An 18,700-nucleotide genomic window follows, 5' to 3' on the forward strand; every position below is an offset into this window, starting at 1 on the left:
GTCACTGTGTCCCACTGAGGCAACAATTACTCCAACTAAGCATGTGGCTTTATTACCTGCCAAGCAATTCAGAGATACACCCAACAGAATCCTGAAATCTGAAGCCCATACTGATAAATTGTTTACTAAAAATTGAACACAAATTGATCACAAAAGTTGTACAAATCCACTAGAAAATCTTCCACTTGCACACATTAAAAGAAGGTGTCTGTCTGTCTTAACTGTCTTCCATCTCTTCCAAGACGAAGGACATGCAGCAGATGGTGAAGTTGGAGGAGGAGATGGACCGCAGACCTGCCACAGTGGTGTGAGCGGCTGAGACTGGGAAGACACATTCACACTTGTACACTCAAACACAAGAAGGTGCAGAAAACACTCCACAGAAAGCCCTCTACAGTCCAGAGATGAAAACCTTCCTGCATCACTTTCTGTGTTTTATTTATGTTCGCTCAGACACACAGCAGCCCCGGCCCTACACCTCTTCTTTTGCTCTGTTCACTCAGCCATGCATCGTGTGCTCTCCAACCACTATCTTTATACCACTGAGCCATTGGTGCTTATCACCGTTTGTCAGGGGGGATTAACCACTTATCGAGACAGGAAACGTTACCTCGGAGAACACACAGGAAAATACGTCGTCTCCTCTAGTGTATCTAAATTCTCTGTTGCCATCACATTGTATGTTCTCTTCAGCTATTAGCAGTACTTAGTACAAGCACACATACACCAAATTCCTCACACACACACACGCCGGCTCATGACAGGTCACATAAACAGGCTCTGTTCCCAATTTGACCATTTTTGCGAAGGAAAAAAAAAAAGCAGTATCCAATGAACCGCTGCAGAAACAGAGGGATGAAGAGTATGTATAAGATTTAATGTCATTTCAGCACAAATGAATCAACTGTATGAGAAATACACTGTATGCTACACCAGTCGTGTCCTGAGCACTTTGTATCTGATAGGCTGTCAAAAAAAGTTAAAAAAGAAAAAGAGAAGAAAAACTAACAAAAACACAGAACATGTAGCGGTGCACTACTGTAGGTTTTCTGTTTTCAGTAAGAATGTATTTTTAAAAAAATAAAATTGTTGTATTAAGAGTGGCAACACCCACCCCCCTTTCTCCCTCCATGTTACACAATCCTCCACCTTATCACAAAGACATGTTATTGACTTTTTGATGACTATAAAAAAGGTTTATTGTCATGCTGAGTCAGAATACTATAAAGGGATCACAGGGAATACATGCTAATCCCTCAATCAAATTTTTTTGTTTCACTTACTTTAATTTTAGGTACTCATGAGATGGTTTAATAGCTGTGCTTCTTTTGCACTTGGAAATTACATTTACATGTATTTTACTCGTTTCCATGAGTACAGTTTAAACTGCAATACTTTTGGTACTCTACGTACACTATGCAAACAAGATAATTCCCTCATAGCTGTAACAGTAAACGGTATTCCACACTTGCTGTCGCCCGTTCCTCTATCTGACTTTGGCTGGCAGCCGTCTCTTTGTCTTGTCATTATTACAGCATTGTTGAATGCTAGTGCTCCCTTTATAGATTCTTGACTGCACCTGAGCACCCTCAGCTTGTAAACCTCGCAGTTTCCCTGTCCTGCTCTGGCTATAGGAGGGTGGACCGAATAACAGATTCGTAGAAGTCTCTGGTGTTCACTCCTGTCTACAGCAGGTTCCCTTCCTAACGATGTTACAGAGGTGATGTTGGAGGTGGTGGTACTGTGCCCTGATGCCTCTGCAGAGAATTAAAAGTGTGATGTGCAGTACTGTTATAATTTAACACTAACATTGACTAAACTGACAAAAAAGTCATGTAATGATATAAAAACATTAAGGATAAAGGCACCTATGGGTATTTTGGCCTTTTTTAAAAAGTTTTGTTTGTTTGTTTTTTTTCCCCTGTTTTATTCTGCTGTGTTATATGTAAAGGGTAGACGGGATATTCTTGTATATACTGGAATGTATGTAGTTTAATTTACTTTTGGACCAGTTGTGTTCTGCCATTTAAGGGCTTGGGGATTGAGTGGGTCTGCTGGGTGAGGGAAAAATGATCAACCATTGTTTTGTTTTTGAGTTTGTTCTTTTTCTTTTCTTGTTTTCCAGTCTGCCCTTATACTGCACCACACAACACGATATAAAGCTCTCACCACATATCTAGTGTAGAGATAAATGAGTAAAAGTGCTTTTAAATTTTATTCCATCGCTTTCAAATGTGCCACTCGGTGTCTGTTAGGATGTTTAAATTATTTTATGAATGATAAAATGCCAAATTAAGGGGTTATTTATATGAAAGTATATATAAATAAATGAATATATATTATATATTAGATAATGTGTAGTTTAAGATGATTATGTTAGAAGCTTTTTTTGCACTAGTTGAATGTTTCTGTTGTGTGATTTACATGTAACCTTTGGCTCTCGAGTTTGTCAAAAAAGCAGATTATTTTTGCAGAGCAACATCACTGATTTCATTTCCTCAGTTTCTACTGTATCTCCTTTATTTTCTATTTGAATTGTAGCTTGTCGACAGACATTCTGTGCGTGTTTTTGTATTTATATTGTACTGTTGAACTTATAGCAATGAAAATACTGTTGTTATCCAGCTCCTTTAATACTGTTTTATAGTATGTGTCTCAATAAATCCAGGTGTAAAATGGGACATAATTACGTGGCTCATTTGTGTTTTCCTCAGAACGTACTCTGTGTTTGACCTAACCTTGTTGAATTTGAGGGAAATAAAATATTTCCAATTGGGGGGAAAAAGTACAGTACTGCTAAAATCATGTACATTTCCCCAGGCGTGTACTTCTGTTTATCCAACGTATCCATAGTGTCATTTGTCATGTATCCGTCTGCTCTCTCCTTAACCCCCCCCCCCCCAAAATGCCCCAGGGCAGATGGCTCACTTTACCTTACAATATTAACCACCTCGATGTGACAGTTGTTGTGAACTATATAAATACAATTTGAACTGCATTGAATTAAATAGTAGAGTGATTAACGCTGTTGCCGTGCAGCAGCAAGAAGGTTCCTGGCTCAAATGCTGGCTGAGTGAGATTAGCATGTTTTCCCTGTGTTTCCTTTATGTGCACCGATTTCCTTCAAAGCCATGCATGTTAGAATAAGTAGTGATTCTAAATTGATAGTAGATGTCAGGTAGATAAAGCAGAATAAAGCATCATAGTTAATTGTGATTTGCTACTTAAAGCTACTTTGAGTAGTCTGTTAGACTAGGAAAGTGTAAGTATAAATATAAAGACATTACGCTTGCCTGGTTTTCAAAATATTAGCTGTAGAGTTGTCTGCCTGGGCTTGAATATAAAAGAACTAAATAGCTTTTTCCTTGCAGTATGCAAAGTGTATACATAAAAGTGCATTGATTCAAATAGCGATAGTGTCAATATCAACGCAGGTATTAGTATTGGATTCATACTAGTATCGATCCTATCTTCTTTTTTGGTGGAATGAAAAAACACCTCAAACATTCATTACGAAAAATGCCTGAACCTGTTTTTGCTAAATCAAGCCTTTTTTATTTATTATTAACACATTTAAAAACAGTCGACCTAAAGTGCTTTAAAGATGGGCACATTTACATTGCAGGGCTCCAGTTTTAAAATACATGAAAATCTGAAAGGTGTGTTTTGTTGTATTAACTAAAGTGGAAAGTAAAAAGTGCAGGGATTTAGTGTCATTAATGTTCAGAATTTGGAAATGATGTGGATTCCTCATAAGTTACGACACACTGCTCTCACCTACATAAGCTGCCTTTATAAGTTAAAATTATTATTGGCGTCAGCAACACTGGTCCTGTATTTACCTGGTTTTTGGGGATAGGTTAATTGATTAATCCAAATTGTCACTAGGTGTGAATGTGCGAGTGAATGTGAGTGTGAATGGTTGTCTGTCCCTGTGTGTTGGTCCTGCGACAGACTGGCGACCTGTCCAGGGTGTACCCTGCCTCTCGCCCTATGACAGCTGGGATAGGCTCCAGCGCCCTCCGCGACCCTGAAAAGGATAAGCGGAAGCGAATGGATGGATGGATGGACCTAAATTTACAGTATTACACAGCACTAATAATATTGCGCCCAAGTTACCCAAACCTAAATAAATAAATTTTCTCCCAACCATGTAGTCATTTGTGCAGCTCATCTGAGGAGGGCACCATAAATGTTAACATGCTGTCACACTATAACCACCACCAGCCCTGCAGTCTTTCTGCAGTCATAGTGAAACTTTGCAGAAAGAAAATAGTTTCTTTTGTTTGCTTAGCTTTTTTACAGTTTTACATGAGAAACATTGCACAAAAACAATCGAGGATAGTAGAAAACACTGCAGGCCAGAGGAAGACGTATATCAGGGGTGTGAGGTAAGCATGTTTTGTTAGTTGGAATGCTGAAACATCGTGCTGCCAATTTTGTAGTTAAGCTGCACCAATGATGTCACTGAAAATGTGATTCATTCAGATGCTACCATATACTCTCCCGGCTGTAATGTGGATTATTCATCTTCTCTGATTTGATAATTGTGTTCTAAAGCACACTGTAGGGCACAAGCACACCACCCACGCCCCCCCACAAATAATAACGACTGCTGTCTCATCACATTCAACAAGTGAATTGATAAGCCAGGTCCTCTCTTGAACACAGGCGGCTCCAGTGCTGACGCTCTTTTTTATGTCATTGTAAACAAAGTATTTCCATTAGAAAAGAAGAACAAAGCGTGGTAGGCTAATTATGTTTGCGTTGCCCGGCAACTCCTCCGTAGCTTCCCTTTCACTATAAAATTAGGGTGGAGGCTTTGTTTGTCAGCAATCGTTGGGGGGAAAGAGGTTTTCCAAACCTGCTCTACTAATAGAAAGATGAGTTTTCGTAAATAAATTTTAATAAACTTATTGGATAATAATCTTCTAATAAACATGCTAAAAGCTCCCGGGAAGTCTAACGGGAAAACAGGCACCAAGATCCTCCTGGATGCGATCTCCAAGGATAAAGTCCACCTGGCCCGGTTTGTTCTGGATGCGCTGGATGGGGAAATCGTGGACTCCAAAACGGAGGGCGCACAGACTCCCCTCATCTCCTCTGTCTTGCTGCCCGATGCCCAGGCTCGGTGTAAGTTTGCAGAGCTCCTGCTGCACAGAGGCGCCAGCGTCAACTGTCGGGACGGAAACGGGCGCACAGCGCTCAGTCACGCCTGTGAGCAGGGACACCTGGACGCGGTGAAGATCCTGGTCCGAAACAGCGCGGACCCGGAGATTGTAGACTCGTGGGGAAACACAGCGCTCATGTACGCCGCGGTGGCAGGTCACGCGCACGTTGTCGAGTTTTTGGTGAGAGCTTTCAAGAGGCTGGGTCTTCAGATAGACCGACAAAACAAAGTTGGAAACTCTGCTATTGGAGTGGCAAAGTTTCTTGGTCACACTAAATGCATCTGCGCTCTCACCAACAATTCCAAAAAGGGCCGCGAGGACGGAGGCGCTCGTGGAAGTGCGCAGCTGCGACCCGGCGAGCTGGAGAAGAAGGTTGGACATTTAGCAGACAGACTGGAGGTCCTCCGAGCGTGTAATCATGCTCATTGCCTATTGGCTCCAAACTGCACCCGGCAGCCAATCCCGCGGATAAAGCGGAGCGGGTTGCCATCCATGAACTCGATAGAGGAGTTTGAAACGGAGAACGAAGGCGCCTCCTCGCCTCCACCTGATCTGGTCCTCTCTGAAGTCTCGACCCTTGCACCCCGTCCTTGTATTTCTCCCAACCTTAAGCATCCGAAAACCGAGGGAAGGCCGACCACCTCAGATGACCCCCTCCCCCCTCTAACGATGGGCTGTGAGGCTCAAAGATCCACACTGTTCTCGCCTCGGCCCAGCAGAAACAGCCACAGACCCAGCGCGCCCTCTGCTCTGGGCATTTTAATGACCCCCATTCTTGCCAACAAAAGTGAGAATGAGTTGGCAACAGAACGAACCAAAATGTTAGACTTCGGTCTACACAGATTTCCCGACAGCTATTATAAGAAAAGGTGCAGCCTGCCAACCAGCATGCTCAGCCCCGCACCTCCTGAGCGCACTCTGGTCCCTTTGCGTAAATCTAGAACCGTGAGGAGGCGCGAAAGGTCTCCCGGCAAGGCTGAACCTCCCCAGGCACCGACTGCCTCATCTGCAGCCGCGACTTTCTCTGTATTGAGCAACAAAATGTTGCGCCGCTTTACTTTCCCGGAGTTTGAAAAGGATGCGAAAGAGCTGGAACAGGATCCGACGGCATTTTCAATGCGGATTCCGCGATCAGAAACTTTTCCACAGGCTGTTAAAAAACATCCCCAGGTCGACAGCAAAGCCAGCATCGACAGCATCAGCTCCGTCAAGTGCGAGTTTGACTTTCATGTGAGAAAAACAAACGCTTAAAAAGCGTGTTTGCCCGCGTTACTTTAAGAACGGATTCCCACAAAGATCGTTTAGACATGACTTTCAAAACTCCGGTAATTTCCGTGAGAGTTACCAGAACGCATTCATCTTTGATCTACTCCGTTTGGAGTGGAAAAAATAAATCCATGCTACTAAAGTTTTACATTTACACCCATATTTAAAGTACAAATGAATCAAACTGTTTGCGTAGTACCTCGCAGCCTTACGACTGTGTATGCTGTAGTGTCAGTATATGGTTGGAACTTTGTCCGGTGTTATATGCCACTCCCTTTAAAGTAGGTGGAGTGTTCATCAAAGGTGAAGAGGTGATGTGCCATACAGTGGCGTGTCTAGAAAATTTTTGTTGGGGGGGCCAGGTAGGGGCACAGATTTGGAGAAGGGTGGCAGATGTAATTGGCAGATAATGTTTAAAAAAAAAATTCTACCAACCATTAACCATAATTCAATAATCCTATAAACCTAATAACCGAATGTGCTTTTAACTCTTATTAGAATGAGATTTTAACCACTACGGTGCAAAGTTTTTAGATACTGCGTTGATAAAGTACAAGAGATACAATCAGTGCTTTGTCAGTGTTTACTCAGCAGTCAAGGACATCAATATTTGCATAGTATTTTTACTGACATATAGTGCACATATGTTTTGGGCAAAAACATTTTTGAATATTAAAATACGAACATTTGTAACAAGCAATTGACAAATTAGCCAATGCCAATGCAAAACTTTATCTGCCTGTTAAAAAAAGAAGATAATCTTCTCACAAACTGGTGTTTGATTTTGAAACAGGAAAAAAGTGGGGAAACAACTGAAAAGACTAACATTTGAATAAAACCTGAAAGCAAGTAAATACTTTCTCTGCTGCCTTATGGTAAACTTTGGTAATATTGATAAAGAACAGCACTGGCTGATGATGAAATACAGTCAGCTGGCATCGTGACACTGCCAGTATTAACCTGCAGGGCTGGACTGGGACAGAAAATCGGGCATTTTGACTACAGACCGGCCCACCAGGTATTAAAGCCATAAAGCCTTTGAATGAAAACAAATGCTGTTGTGACAGTCCCATATGGAAAAGAAATAGTAAAAACTTATATGACTTAACTCATGAAAGTGGCCACTTTCATGAGTAAATCATATAAGGCTTACATGATTTACTCATGAAAGTGGCCACTTTCTCATTACTTTCATATATTGTTTTAGTAAGTATCCAAAACATACAAGTTTCATTATATAATTTTTCAAGGGATCTTATATCTGTTTTTACTCTTGTATGCTTTTCATACAAGTTTCACACAAGACAGATACAAACTTTATAAGATTTATATATATCTTTTCCATATGTACACTGTCTTGTTGGTATATGTATGATTTCTATACATTTTACGTCAGATAAAAACTTTGGTTGTAAGATTTAGATAATTATTTAATAAAAGTGAGACATTTTAAATGAGAATAAGAAAGGGAGTTTTTCCTTCCCACTGTCGCCAAAGTGCTTGCTCATAGGGGGTCATATGATTGTTGGGTTTTTCTCTGTATCTATGAAGCGCCTTGAGGCGACTTTTGTTGTGATTTGGCGCTATATAAATAAAATTGAATTGAATTGAATAGAAAAGTATTTCTTTGTGCCCCCCTTTCCCTGTTAATGCCCTACCTGGCCCCCTGGCATAACTTTGCTAGACCCGCCCCTGCACAGTTACCAGCTGTCAGCTACATAAAAAAGGATCCTGGTGTTATTTGTCTCTCAGAAACAGTTCATAACTTCAACTCATTCATGTCACCTAAAAGGTAAACCTGTTTCTCCATCACCTGTTCAGCTCTGATGGTTCAGTAAGGACATCTCCTGGTTTCATCTTCATGTTTCCCTCTCACCACATATCCAAACCATCCTGACCAGCAGCTTTACAGCTGTGGCTCCAGCAAACATCAGCTGATACTAGAAATTAATATTAAATAAATTCTAACAACAGCTGATCAAGCTTAAACGTGCTGCTGTTGTTTAGCGCGACATCCGCTGGTTTCCTCTTTCTGGCACAAAGTGGGCGATAAACAAACAAGAGAGAAAAGCTGATCAGCTGATCACTGATCAGTTTCATGATCAAAGTAGAAACAGGAGAGGGAGGGGGAGAGAATGAGAGAAGAAGAGGCAGCTGTGCAGCGTTACGACAGAATAACTCCAGCTTTGTGTCTTTTTCCATTCTAGCTAAAGTCCGGGACAAACTGGGTCTCTTCTCAGCTCAACACCAAACGTGTAATATTTTCTCTGAATGAGGGACCATTCCATTTTTAAGGAGCCGTTGGCAACTCTACTAACTAACCTTATGAATAAAATAAAGTTCACTATCAGTAACATCATAGTAGAGGTGTGGACTCGAGTCACATGACTTGGACTCGAGTCAGACTCGAGTCATTAATTTTATGACTTTAGACTTGACTTGAAAAAATGTTCTAAGACTTGTGACTTGACTTGGACTTTTACACCAATGACTTGGGACTTGAATTGGACTTGAACCGGTTTACTTGAAAAGACTTGATATTTTACCCCAAATATAAAATTTAACATGCATATTATATAGAGATTGAAAATGTGACGTCATTCACGGGTAGAACCGCAAAGGATTCTGGGAACTCGTGGCAAGCGGTATTAGCGCATGCAGGCTTTCAATTGAAATCTGTTACACAGCGATAAAAAAGAAACACAAAAATGTCAAGAAGCTGTTGTATTATTAACTGCAATAGCCGGTCGCATGACAGCCACGGGAAGCCGACGGGTAAAGAGATCGGTTGTTATCGGATTACGTCATTGAAGAGAAATTGTTCGAGCCATGTTTCCGAAGTAACAAAGAGGCGACTGGATTGCAGCCATTCAAAGACCAAATATAACGTCCCAGAACACTCCAGCTCACAGGTTAGTCTGCTCCAAGCATTTACACAAAGGTCAGTGTTTTTTAGTAGTTAATACGTCATTTTCATAACATAACTGGTGATATAGGTTACAAGCAAGTCTGGCGCTGAACAGAAATTGTCGCGCTATGCTCCTTTATTTATTGTGCATAAATAGTGAATTGTCCTGACACAATATTGCGTTTCGCTTCTGTTATTATGGTACATTGACAAAAACATATACTTTTATTCACAGGATAAAACAGGTTTTTTGTATCACTAATTGCCCAGTACGATTACAGCATACAGTATTATTGTCACTGCTACATTTCTGTAATGCTACCAGAAATTATTTCCACTGCTAATTAATTACCGTTGAGCTCAAAGGTCCTATTAATAAACGGTTAACGAATGTGTATTTATGAAGACGATTTGTGAGACTGGTAAACTTATGATACGTACGATGGTCTTTCGTTCTACACGGTGCATTTCAAGGTCCTGCACCCATCCGTCGGTAAACTGTACCTGGGCTTGTTGCAGTGACCTGAAGTTACTAAACTTCATGAGTGTATGCACTCACTCCAAGAACCGTATGATTATAAATATGCATATAAATATGCTAAGATGAGATAGCTGACTTCATCTAACTAGCAAATGTTGTCCAGGCTACGTTGGTGATACAGTTTATTTTTATGTGTATGATATTTTTGTCATGCGATTTTAAAGCCGGTCCTACAACCGCATCCAAGAATAACATGCAGCTTATCTCAGAACTGTCGGTGAAAATTATTCTTGGAGCTAGGTTTAATTGAGCTGCATTTTAAAGAGGTGCAATTTCACAATTTGTGTATATTTTCTAAGTTCACTATTTTGTCATGTGTTGAGAAAAACACAGATTTTAAAATTACATGGTCTAATATTTACATTTAGCATAACTGCAACATTATTTTTTCGTTTTTTTTAAAGACTCGAAAGGACTTGAAATTCAAAATTTCAGACTTGTGACTTGACTCGGACTTTTACACCAGTGACTTGAGACTCGACTCTGACTTGCCTGACATTACTTGAGACTTGACTTGAGACTTGAGGATAAAGACTTGAGACTTGCAAAACAATGACTTGGTCCCACCTCTGCATCATAGCACCACCCAGCTGTATAAAAACTCGTCAAGCTGGCTAGAACGCAGTACGAGTTATTGCAACTGACGGTAAAAAGTCAGCACAACTAAAATAAACTCCACCTAAACTTGGTTTATATCTGACCCAGATAGACTGCAGCTCATAACTTCTTACCTGAAGTTCAGTTCACCTGACACTCGGACCGGCGGCTGCCTCGGGGCTCTCCTCCTGCCTCCCTTTCCCTCATCCACCTGCTGCCTCTGTGGAAGCCCCGCCATAGCCACCACCAAACAACTGAGTTATTTTTACACATCGACCTGCATCTGGCCGATCCACCACCTCTCATTGTTCATGCCATTACAAAAAAAGTCACCGGGCATATGCCCGGTATGCCCGATGGCCAGTCCAGCTATGTTAACCTGCAACCAAATCTGCAGCTCCATACAGCAATGTTACGACTTAGATTATATCTTATAACTCATAACTCTTATGTTAGCTGCCCTCAGTAGCATACTGTCTGAAATATTCGACGGCTGCAATAATTCTTTAACTGTTATTTTTTCCTTGGTATTCTAATTTCACCGAAGTTTACTAAACTCAACAAACTTAATATTACTTACCGGGACATTTATTCTGTCCTCATTTTCTTTCACCGAAAAATTGTTTCCTGCAGTGCCTCTTTCGTGCTTGGCTCTCCTACCTTTGCTAACGTGATGCACATAGCGCAGAAGCGATGCTGCATTCAGTTACACTCGGATATCTGAGCTTCACCGTGAAAACATAATCGGACATTTGATATTTGATTGAATTTTATTGTTTTGCCTTTGGGGTGGCACCTGGGGTGGCCAGTCTGGTTGGGGGGGTGGCCTGTGCCCCCCCAGGCCACCCCGCTGGACACGCCACTGGTGCCATACACAATATGTATTATTTATGTATAGCATAAGCTTGTTGTGCTGTGAGATTTTTCTGTATCTTCCAGTACACCTTAACATCAAATAAAGTCTAAATCTGATGTCTATGCGTCTGTGTGGCATCTACCCTCGATAAGGTTTGTGGTAGTGAGTGTTACATAAAACATTTATTCACACTTTGCCCTAATTCCATAAGGTCAATAAGCGCAGATTTTTCTCTGATCTTGTGGGTTCAAAATCATCCTTGTGTAAAGTTAGAGAAAGCTAAGTGCTGTACTGATTCCGGTGCCGGGTTCACACCCCTCTTATTTTGGCAGAGAAAGAGTGATAATCTCATTATGAGCGTTTTGTAGCTCTCGCTCTCAAACGCACTTGGCTTCAACCTTGCACAAGTGGAGTTTGAGATAGTGAGAGAGGGAGGAGGGGGAGAGGTTTTGTCGGTGTTTCCCTCCAGACATCCATCATTTCAACCCCAACCTGCAGTCGCTTTACCACAGACATGGATACCACAGCACTGCGGGAATAACTGACACTGCATGCCGCGATCATTTTTAACTTAAGCGACTTTTTCTTTCTTTAAAAAAAAAAAAAAAAAAAAAAAAAAAGAGGGATCATTCTTCGTGACGTTAATAACGTGCAGAGGCTGTCGCTGGGTTAAAGCCTGTCAACCTTGAAAGGAGAGGTCGGTTTGGATAGCCAGAACTCCTCGGTGCCGGGCAGCTTTTGCGGCGCAAACCGGATCTCACGCCCAACCTGGAGACTTTTTTTTCTTTCCTGCAGCATTCACGATGATTTGAGCGTGACTTCTTGGCGCTGAGAAGAGGCAATCCTCCTCTCTTTCTCTCTCCCCACCCCCCATTTCTCTCTCTCGCTCTCTCTTTTTGTCATTTTCTCTCTCCCTCCCCTCACTGCCTTCCTTTCTCTCTTTTCTTTTCGCGGGTTCAGCACCGGCTGCCCAGTCACTTAGCCCCCGCTCTTTTTCCTGCTCCGGGGAAGCTGGTAGCGATGGGACGTCTCGGTTTCAGCACCACGGAGAGCGCCCGACTTTTGCTGTTCACTGTGTTTGGTAAGAAAGTGTGTGTGAAGCTGTCGTGACTCCTTACTGCAGTGTGTGTAAGTGTATGGGCGTGCACGTGCACTGCTTGTGTCTGGCCACTACTGGCTCCGTGTGCGCGCGTGTTCTTATATTTCCATGAGTTGGCGTATTTCACCCATTATTTATCTCCTCATTTGGGTGGGAAAAAAAGAGCTTCAAATGTAAGAAGAGTTGTAGTTTTGTCACTTCCTGAGGCTGTTCTTACTGCAGTCCGTGATGTGCTGTTGCTCCCCTGATACTGCAGACTTCACTCTCGGTTTTTTAACCCGTTTTTGACTTTGTCACCAGAAACCGAGGTGATCTAAAAGATGCCAGGTGGCTTCAGCTTAAACTCCAGTCGTTTACGACGCAGATTCTGCTGATTCTGCATGTTTTCAGGGGTGGCCCAAATGTGTGCGTGAGTGTGTCTGCGAGCCATTTGTCACCAGGCTCACCTCCTCTGTTCTTGTCGTCAGGTGTGCTGGCGCTGTCCGTGGTGCTGGCTGAGCAGGAAGGTGAAAACCTGTCCGGTCTCTCCAACAACCCAGACAAAGCCATCTTCGCGGTTCGAGAGAACGGCACAACATGTCTCATGGTGGAGTTCGCTGTAAAATTCCTCGTGCCATATGACGTGCTTGCACTCAACGGGATAGACGTAAGGAATCCCCACTGAATTTTAATACAACGCATGCTTCAGGAATGAGAGAAACCCGCTTAAAATTAAACGTTTTGGTTTGTGCGTAAAACGGATCGAAACATCGGAAACGGGATTTTTAAGATGTAAAATATTTACATTGTATTCAATGTGATTTCTTTAAACTCCTGTTAAGAAGAAAGAGTTACTTTAAATAAATTTAGGCCTACGATAAATTTAAAATATGCGTTTGTGACCCACGGCTGTGCGCAAAATGCTGACCTCTCTCTTATGAGTCCAGTTATAAAGAACGGATAACAGCAAACTTTTCGAAACATTTAAAAGAGATTAAAATTAATTTTAAAAAAAAATTCAGAATCATGCAGTTGTATTATATACCACTACAGTGCAATCTGGCGCACAGATAATGCTTTCTTTCATTGGAAACTCAGTCCGCTATTTGCCACCTTGACGCTTGCTGAATGTTTTTGCAGCTGATCACCGAGCAGGCGTCGTTCACTCTCCCCCGTGGCGCAGAAATCGAGGGGAAATGTGAGAGCACCGAGTCAGAGATCCACATAACCTGGAAGAACAACGCCTACATCCTCCGCATCTACTTTTCCAAGGCGAGTAAACGAAAATAATGTATCTACACTACATGAAATGTAACCAAAATATCCCCATAAGTCTTAAGAAAATGCGTGCATTCACAAATTGGCTGCCAATTACATTATTTTGACACGCAGAAACAGCGCGTAGCCTGTGTAAAATTAGTGCAAATCCCGTGATTTAAATATAATTAAATCTACTGGTTCTGGTTTAAAAGAAACGTTCCCAGTAAATTTAACAAATGTATCAGAATTTGGTAATTTCCCAAAGATTTCAACACAAAAGTCTTTTAAAAAAATCGAGTAACTCAGTTTTTCGCGAGCGCAGGCCAAATCACCTTTCCCGTCGTTTGACGCATGTGTGCGTGAGTGTTTATGTCTCCCCGTGTGTTGCAGGAATTCCGTGACAAGGGCATCGAGGTGTGGAAGATTAGCAAGGTTCAGTTCGTCTACGACACCTCGGAGACATCGCATTTCATCAACGCATACAACCGTGAGTCTCAGACTCAGCAATTTCCATCGCGCAACTTCCCCTCATTCATTTCCCAGCAGCATTAAGCTGGAATTAGAGGCTGATTCGTGTAGGAATGTAGGAGTTTCGCCCACCAACATCAATTAAGAGTTTTAGCTAAATTAATTTAGATTTTTAATTATTTTTTATTTTTCCACCCTGTGACTTTTAGCTGAGATTACACATTTTTATTTTTTTAAACAACTGAGTGAGAGAAAAAAAAACCGGATGAATAAATCGGACCTCTTCCAAAAAACAATTACTCCCCAATAGACTTTGTTCGTTACTCAATACATTTTATTTTGGAGAATTTCAACAGGAGCCACCTATATTATACTTTGAATGTTTCAAGTTATTAACTTGGATATCCTTTCTACATTAAACCAGAGGTCAGTTACATACACAAGCACCTTAGTGTTGGTTGCATCATAATGTCCTCCTTCACATTCCACTCACAACACGCCCCCCCCCCCTTTTCATTTCTCTCCAGCTGGGAAGCACACAGCCAGCACCCACCGGCTGTCAGCCCTGGTGACCCCTGCCGGGCGCTCCTATGTGTGCACGGCACAGCAGACCCTCACTCTTATCTCAAGTGACCACCAGAAGGGCATCACCGTTTCCATGTATGACATCCAGATCCAGCCCTTTGACATCGCATCTGACTTCATGTTCAGTGAACGTAAGAGCACAACAGAAAACCCCTTTGACGAAAAACTGCCCGATTGCTGCCACACACACTATCATGCTTTTCTGGTCACACATTTCGTGGAACAACAGAGATGATGATGATGATGATAATGAGAAATCCTGGGGGTTCAGAGTGCTACAGCTGTACGTCTCTCTTGCTGACTCGCAAACAGAGCTCTCTGGGGGGTGTTATTGCTGCAGTATGAGGGCTGCAGAGAAGGCGCCAGGGTGACAAGAGGAAAAAGAGGAGGTGGGGACACAAGAGATGCAGAGAGGGGGAGAGAGAGAAAAAAGGGGGTGGGGGGGGGGGGGGGGTCATTAGGAGTTTATGAGTGCAGTCATATCCTTGCCCTGAATGCAGCTTTTATAGACGTACTCACCTCTCTGTCCAATCACCTTGTAAGAATCATTTGTCCCTTAGCTGCTGTAAACTAGGCTGTGCAATGCTTCACTGCCTTTCTCCTAGTGTGTATAACTGCTGTCCACGGGGAGAAGCACCTTCAACTTTAACCCCCATATACATACTGTACATCCAATGATGGCTTAGGTGTCCTATCCCACTCCCACAAACACCAGTGTATCAAACTATAAAATGCACAAAAGAGAAAAAAAAAGTCTAACCAAAAGAGATATGACTTATTGTGATCATCACAACAATTGTGCAAAAAAAGAATAACAAAAAACAAAACTGTTAATTTTGTTGAAATATTAGAATTCTACCTTGCGTTGCACATAAGTAGAACAAACCCGATGAACACAACCAGGCATTGAACCAGCAACCTTCCAATAAATAGATGGCCTGCTCTACCTTCTGAGCTACAGCCACCCTGAGAAAAAGTCCAGAGAACAGAGATGCTTGACTAAACTTGTGAGATGCCACGTGTGTGTCTCCTTCATGTCAACAACTACAAGCAGAAAGGTTGAAGGACATTAATGCATTTCAAGAACATCCAAAGTTATCTAAGTGACGACAGAAAATCAAACAGCTCTGAGTCACCTCTAAGCAAAAATGCTAATATGTTGACTGGTTCAAGTCTCAGTCTTTTCTGGTAATTTAATCTTTCCAGACAAACTCAGTTCATCAAGAAAACAATCATCTGATTAGACTGCATTCAATTTATTGTCATTGAAAAGTATATAACTCACACAACTAAATGAAGTTCAGCCTTAAATCTGAATAGAATAAAAGAATACCCTGATATTATGTATAACAATATAGTTCAGGTATAAAAAAATATCATCCAGCATGCAATACAAATAAGTTCTGAAATAATCTACACACCATCTTTGCCCTTTGTAAGTCACGTTCGATCACCTTCTCATACAGACTGTGTATCATTCTACTTTCTGCAGCCTACAAATGCATCACAGACCAGCGGGAGCGCCTGGAGGAGACCCTCCCCCTTATCTTGGGCCTCATTCTGGGCCTAATAATCGTCATCATCCTCACAATCTACCACTTTCACCTCAAGCTGACAGCGGCTCAGCCCCAGCTCCCCAGAGATCGCTCCATGTACAAGAACATGTAGTGAACCGGCACAGCAGCGGCTCCCCTCGGCTCTCTCCGAAGCTAACCTGATGACAGACTTTGTCTCCTTGTTGTTCCAGGCCTCTAATACCACAGAGAATCGTGACCCCCGCACTGGGCTGAATCCTCGATTGATAAATGTGTAGCATGTACTGCCCACAAGAACTTTTGAAAAGCTGAAACATAAATTAATGGGACAGTTTGGGGAGGGGAGAGCTGTCATGGATTTAGCTGGGAGTGTAAACCCACCAAAAAAAACAATAATTTCACCGGCTACTGAATTAAATCTTGGTCTAGAATCTGCTTAGAGTTTTAATTAAAATAAGAAAAAAAAGTAAAGCTTTTATGAAAATAACTAATTTTATTCAGACCTCTCTAAGTTATAGTATGTTTGTTTTTTTAAAGTCATCGCGTCACTGGATCATAGTTGGTCACTTCTGCCTAATCTTATTCAACTTGTCTTTGAAAGAAATGTCTGAAATTTCTGCTTCTGCTGTCTTTCCACCTTCTTCTCTCTTTCTCTTCCCGGAATGGCTGATAAATTATTTCAGTTCTCTCCTGTTGGTTCTGTATAAGCTTACCTTCATATATTTTTTTTTAGCCAATCCTCTTATTATTACATTTTGAATGCAACCATAGTGTTGACAGTCTTGTAGTGTGCAGTACAGTGGCATTCAAAGTTTTTGCTTTGACTTCAGCAAATCTGATGTCCGCACCGACGTACAGAACATATCAAGAGGCAGAAAGAAATGCATCCATCTGACACAAACTATGTACTAAACAGCGAGGAATTTCACTGAATGATGAGATGTGTGTTTATGAAAATGAGGTTACTAAAGGGAAAAAAAAAAACTATAAATATATGTAAATTATTTTCAGAATCAAATTCTATGCATAAACTTCTGCTGATGCAATCCTGTGCCGTACTCTTCTGTTTCGTTCTAAATAAATTGCTGGACTCACGTCTACTCCTTTGTCAAACTACTTCCACTATTATCTACTACAGTGTTAAAAGCACAAAGTCTCATTCTTTCAGCTCTAATGAAAAAATAAATCACTATTTTATTTCCTATCTTTTGGTGAATAAGACAAAAAAAGGATGAATGAAATAAGGTGACTGAGAAAAATTGACTGATGCACCCGTCTGAGGAGACGCTGCTGGGATGAGGTATTGATTTTGACACTGGGTTTTGTTTAATTGAAAATAAATAGGACATTTGTGTCTTCTACACCGATTTGTTTCAGCGGCATGGATGTTATACATCATCCTCGGTTGTAACTCATCAAAGTAGATGTCCTCTCAATCAGACTAACTACTGGAAACTTAAATCCTCAAATTTATTAAAAGTATAAAGCTGTGTGTCAGCTTAATTTCACTCAAAAATGTTATTAACTTAAAAATTTGTGAGCTCCTTTGACATTTGAAATGTATTGTTTTAACTTACTGAACTTTCAAAGTCAATTTTCACACCACATACACGTGTGTGTGTATGTGTGTGTGTGTGTGTGTATATATATATATATATATATATATATATATATATATGCCAAAATACAATTATTGTTGTTATCTGTGAATTTATAAATTGTTGGTTTACAAAAATGAAGAAAAAAAATAGTGAAGTATATTAACATTTTTGATGGAGATGCCATTGGTTGAATGGTATACTGGAGTTCAGTGTGCCAGCTCAAATTTGGGTATAAATATGAATTTTGTTTGTTATTTGCCTAATAAATAATATGAAAAGTTTCTGATTAGATTTGGAAAATGTTGTTGTTTTTTTAATGATAGGTTGTCAAATAATTTTGTTAAGCACTGTAGATTTAATTGATAATCAAAGTGATCTTGAGCAATAGCAGGAAGATCTTTCAAAGGTTTTCTTTGGGCTTTTGCTGCTTTTTTAATCCCATTCAGTCCAGTCTTTGTACCTGACTGCTACTGGCAATAGCTTCATTTTCATTCAGTGCAGTAAAAGCATACCTGAATAAAAAACACACACAGTGGAACAATATCAGTCATGGACTGGCCTCTCTAGAGAACTGCACCCTGACATTACTGAAGCAGTGTGGGGTCATCCTGACAGAACAGAACAAAAGAAACCTGGAGAACTATTGTTAAAGACTGCTGAAGGACAGCAAAAGAAAGCTACCTAAGAACGTTCATTTATGTTTTCATTTCAATATTTCTAATTTTTCAAGGAAAATATAAAGAAGCCAGGTATAGCTCAAGACATCTGTTACATTGTTTTATATTACATTGTTTTACTTATCTTCATGTTAGAATAACTTACTCATTAGAAAAA

At 41.0% G+C, this 18,700-nt stretch overlaps 3 protein-coding genes across 7 annotated transcripts in view; all 3 read left to right on the forward strand.

The window, feature by feature from the left end:
- plcb4b (phospholipase C, beta 4b) overlaps positions 1–2,686 on the forward strand; it is a 75,367-nt gene extending 72,681 nt beyond the window's left edge. For all 5 annotated transcript variants that reach the window (XM_082506524.1, XM_082506523.1, XM_082506525.1 and 2 more), the window contains one exon: positions 243–2,686. In XM_082506524.1, the coding sequence (XP_082362650.1) occupies positions 243–319 (77 nt within the window). In that variant the 3' untranslated portion in view covers positions 320–2,686. The remainder of the gene's footprint in view (positions 1–242) is intronic.
- A 145-nt stretch (positions 2,687–2,831) lies between these two features.
- On the forward strand, positions 2,832–6,687 carry LOC309689874 (uncharacterized protein). The gene has a single exon (XM_082506549.1). The coding sequence runs from the start codon at positions 4,941–4,943 to the stop codon at positions 6,420–6,422; it is 1,482 nt and encodes a 493-aa protein (XP_082362675.1). The 5' UTR covers positions 2,832–4,940; the 3' UTR covers positions 6,423–6,687.
- Positions 6,688–11,763: 5,076 nt separating this feature from the next.
- Positions 11,764–17,359, forward strand: lamp5 (lysosomal associated membrane protein family member 5). The gene is made up of 6 exons (XM_082506560.1): positions 11,764–12,420; positions 12,906–13,084; positions 13,558–13,689; positions 14,068–14,164; positions 14,673–14,861; positions 16,223–17,359. Exons 1-6 carry the CDS (start codon positions 12,360–12,362, stop codon positions 16,396–16,398), a joined length of 834 nt encoding a protein of 277 aa, XP_082362686.1. The 5' UTR covers positions 11,764–12,359; the 3' UTR covers positions 16,399–17,359.
- Positions 17,360–18,700: the final 1,341 nt, after the last annotated feature.

This window comes from Aulonocara stuartgranti (genome assembly GCF_965226115.1).
Source record: "Aulonocara stuartgranti genome assembly, chromosome: 15".
Lineage (NCBI taxonomy): Eukaryota > Metazoa > Chordata > Actinopteri > Cichliformes > Cichlidae > Aulonocara > Aulonocara stuartgranti.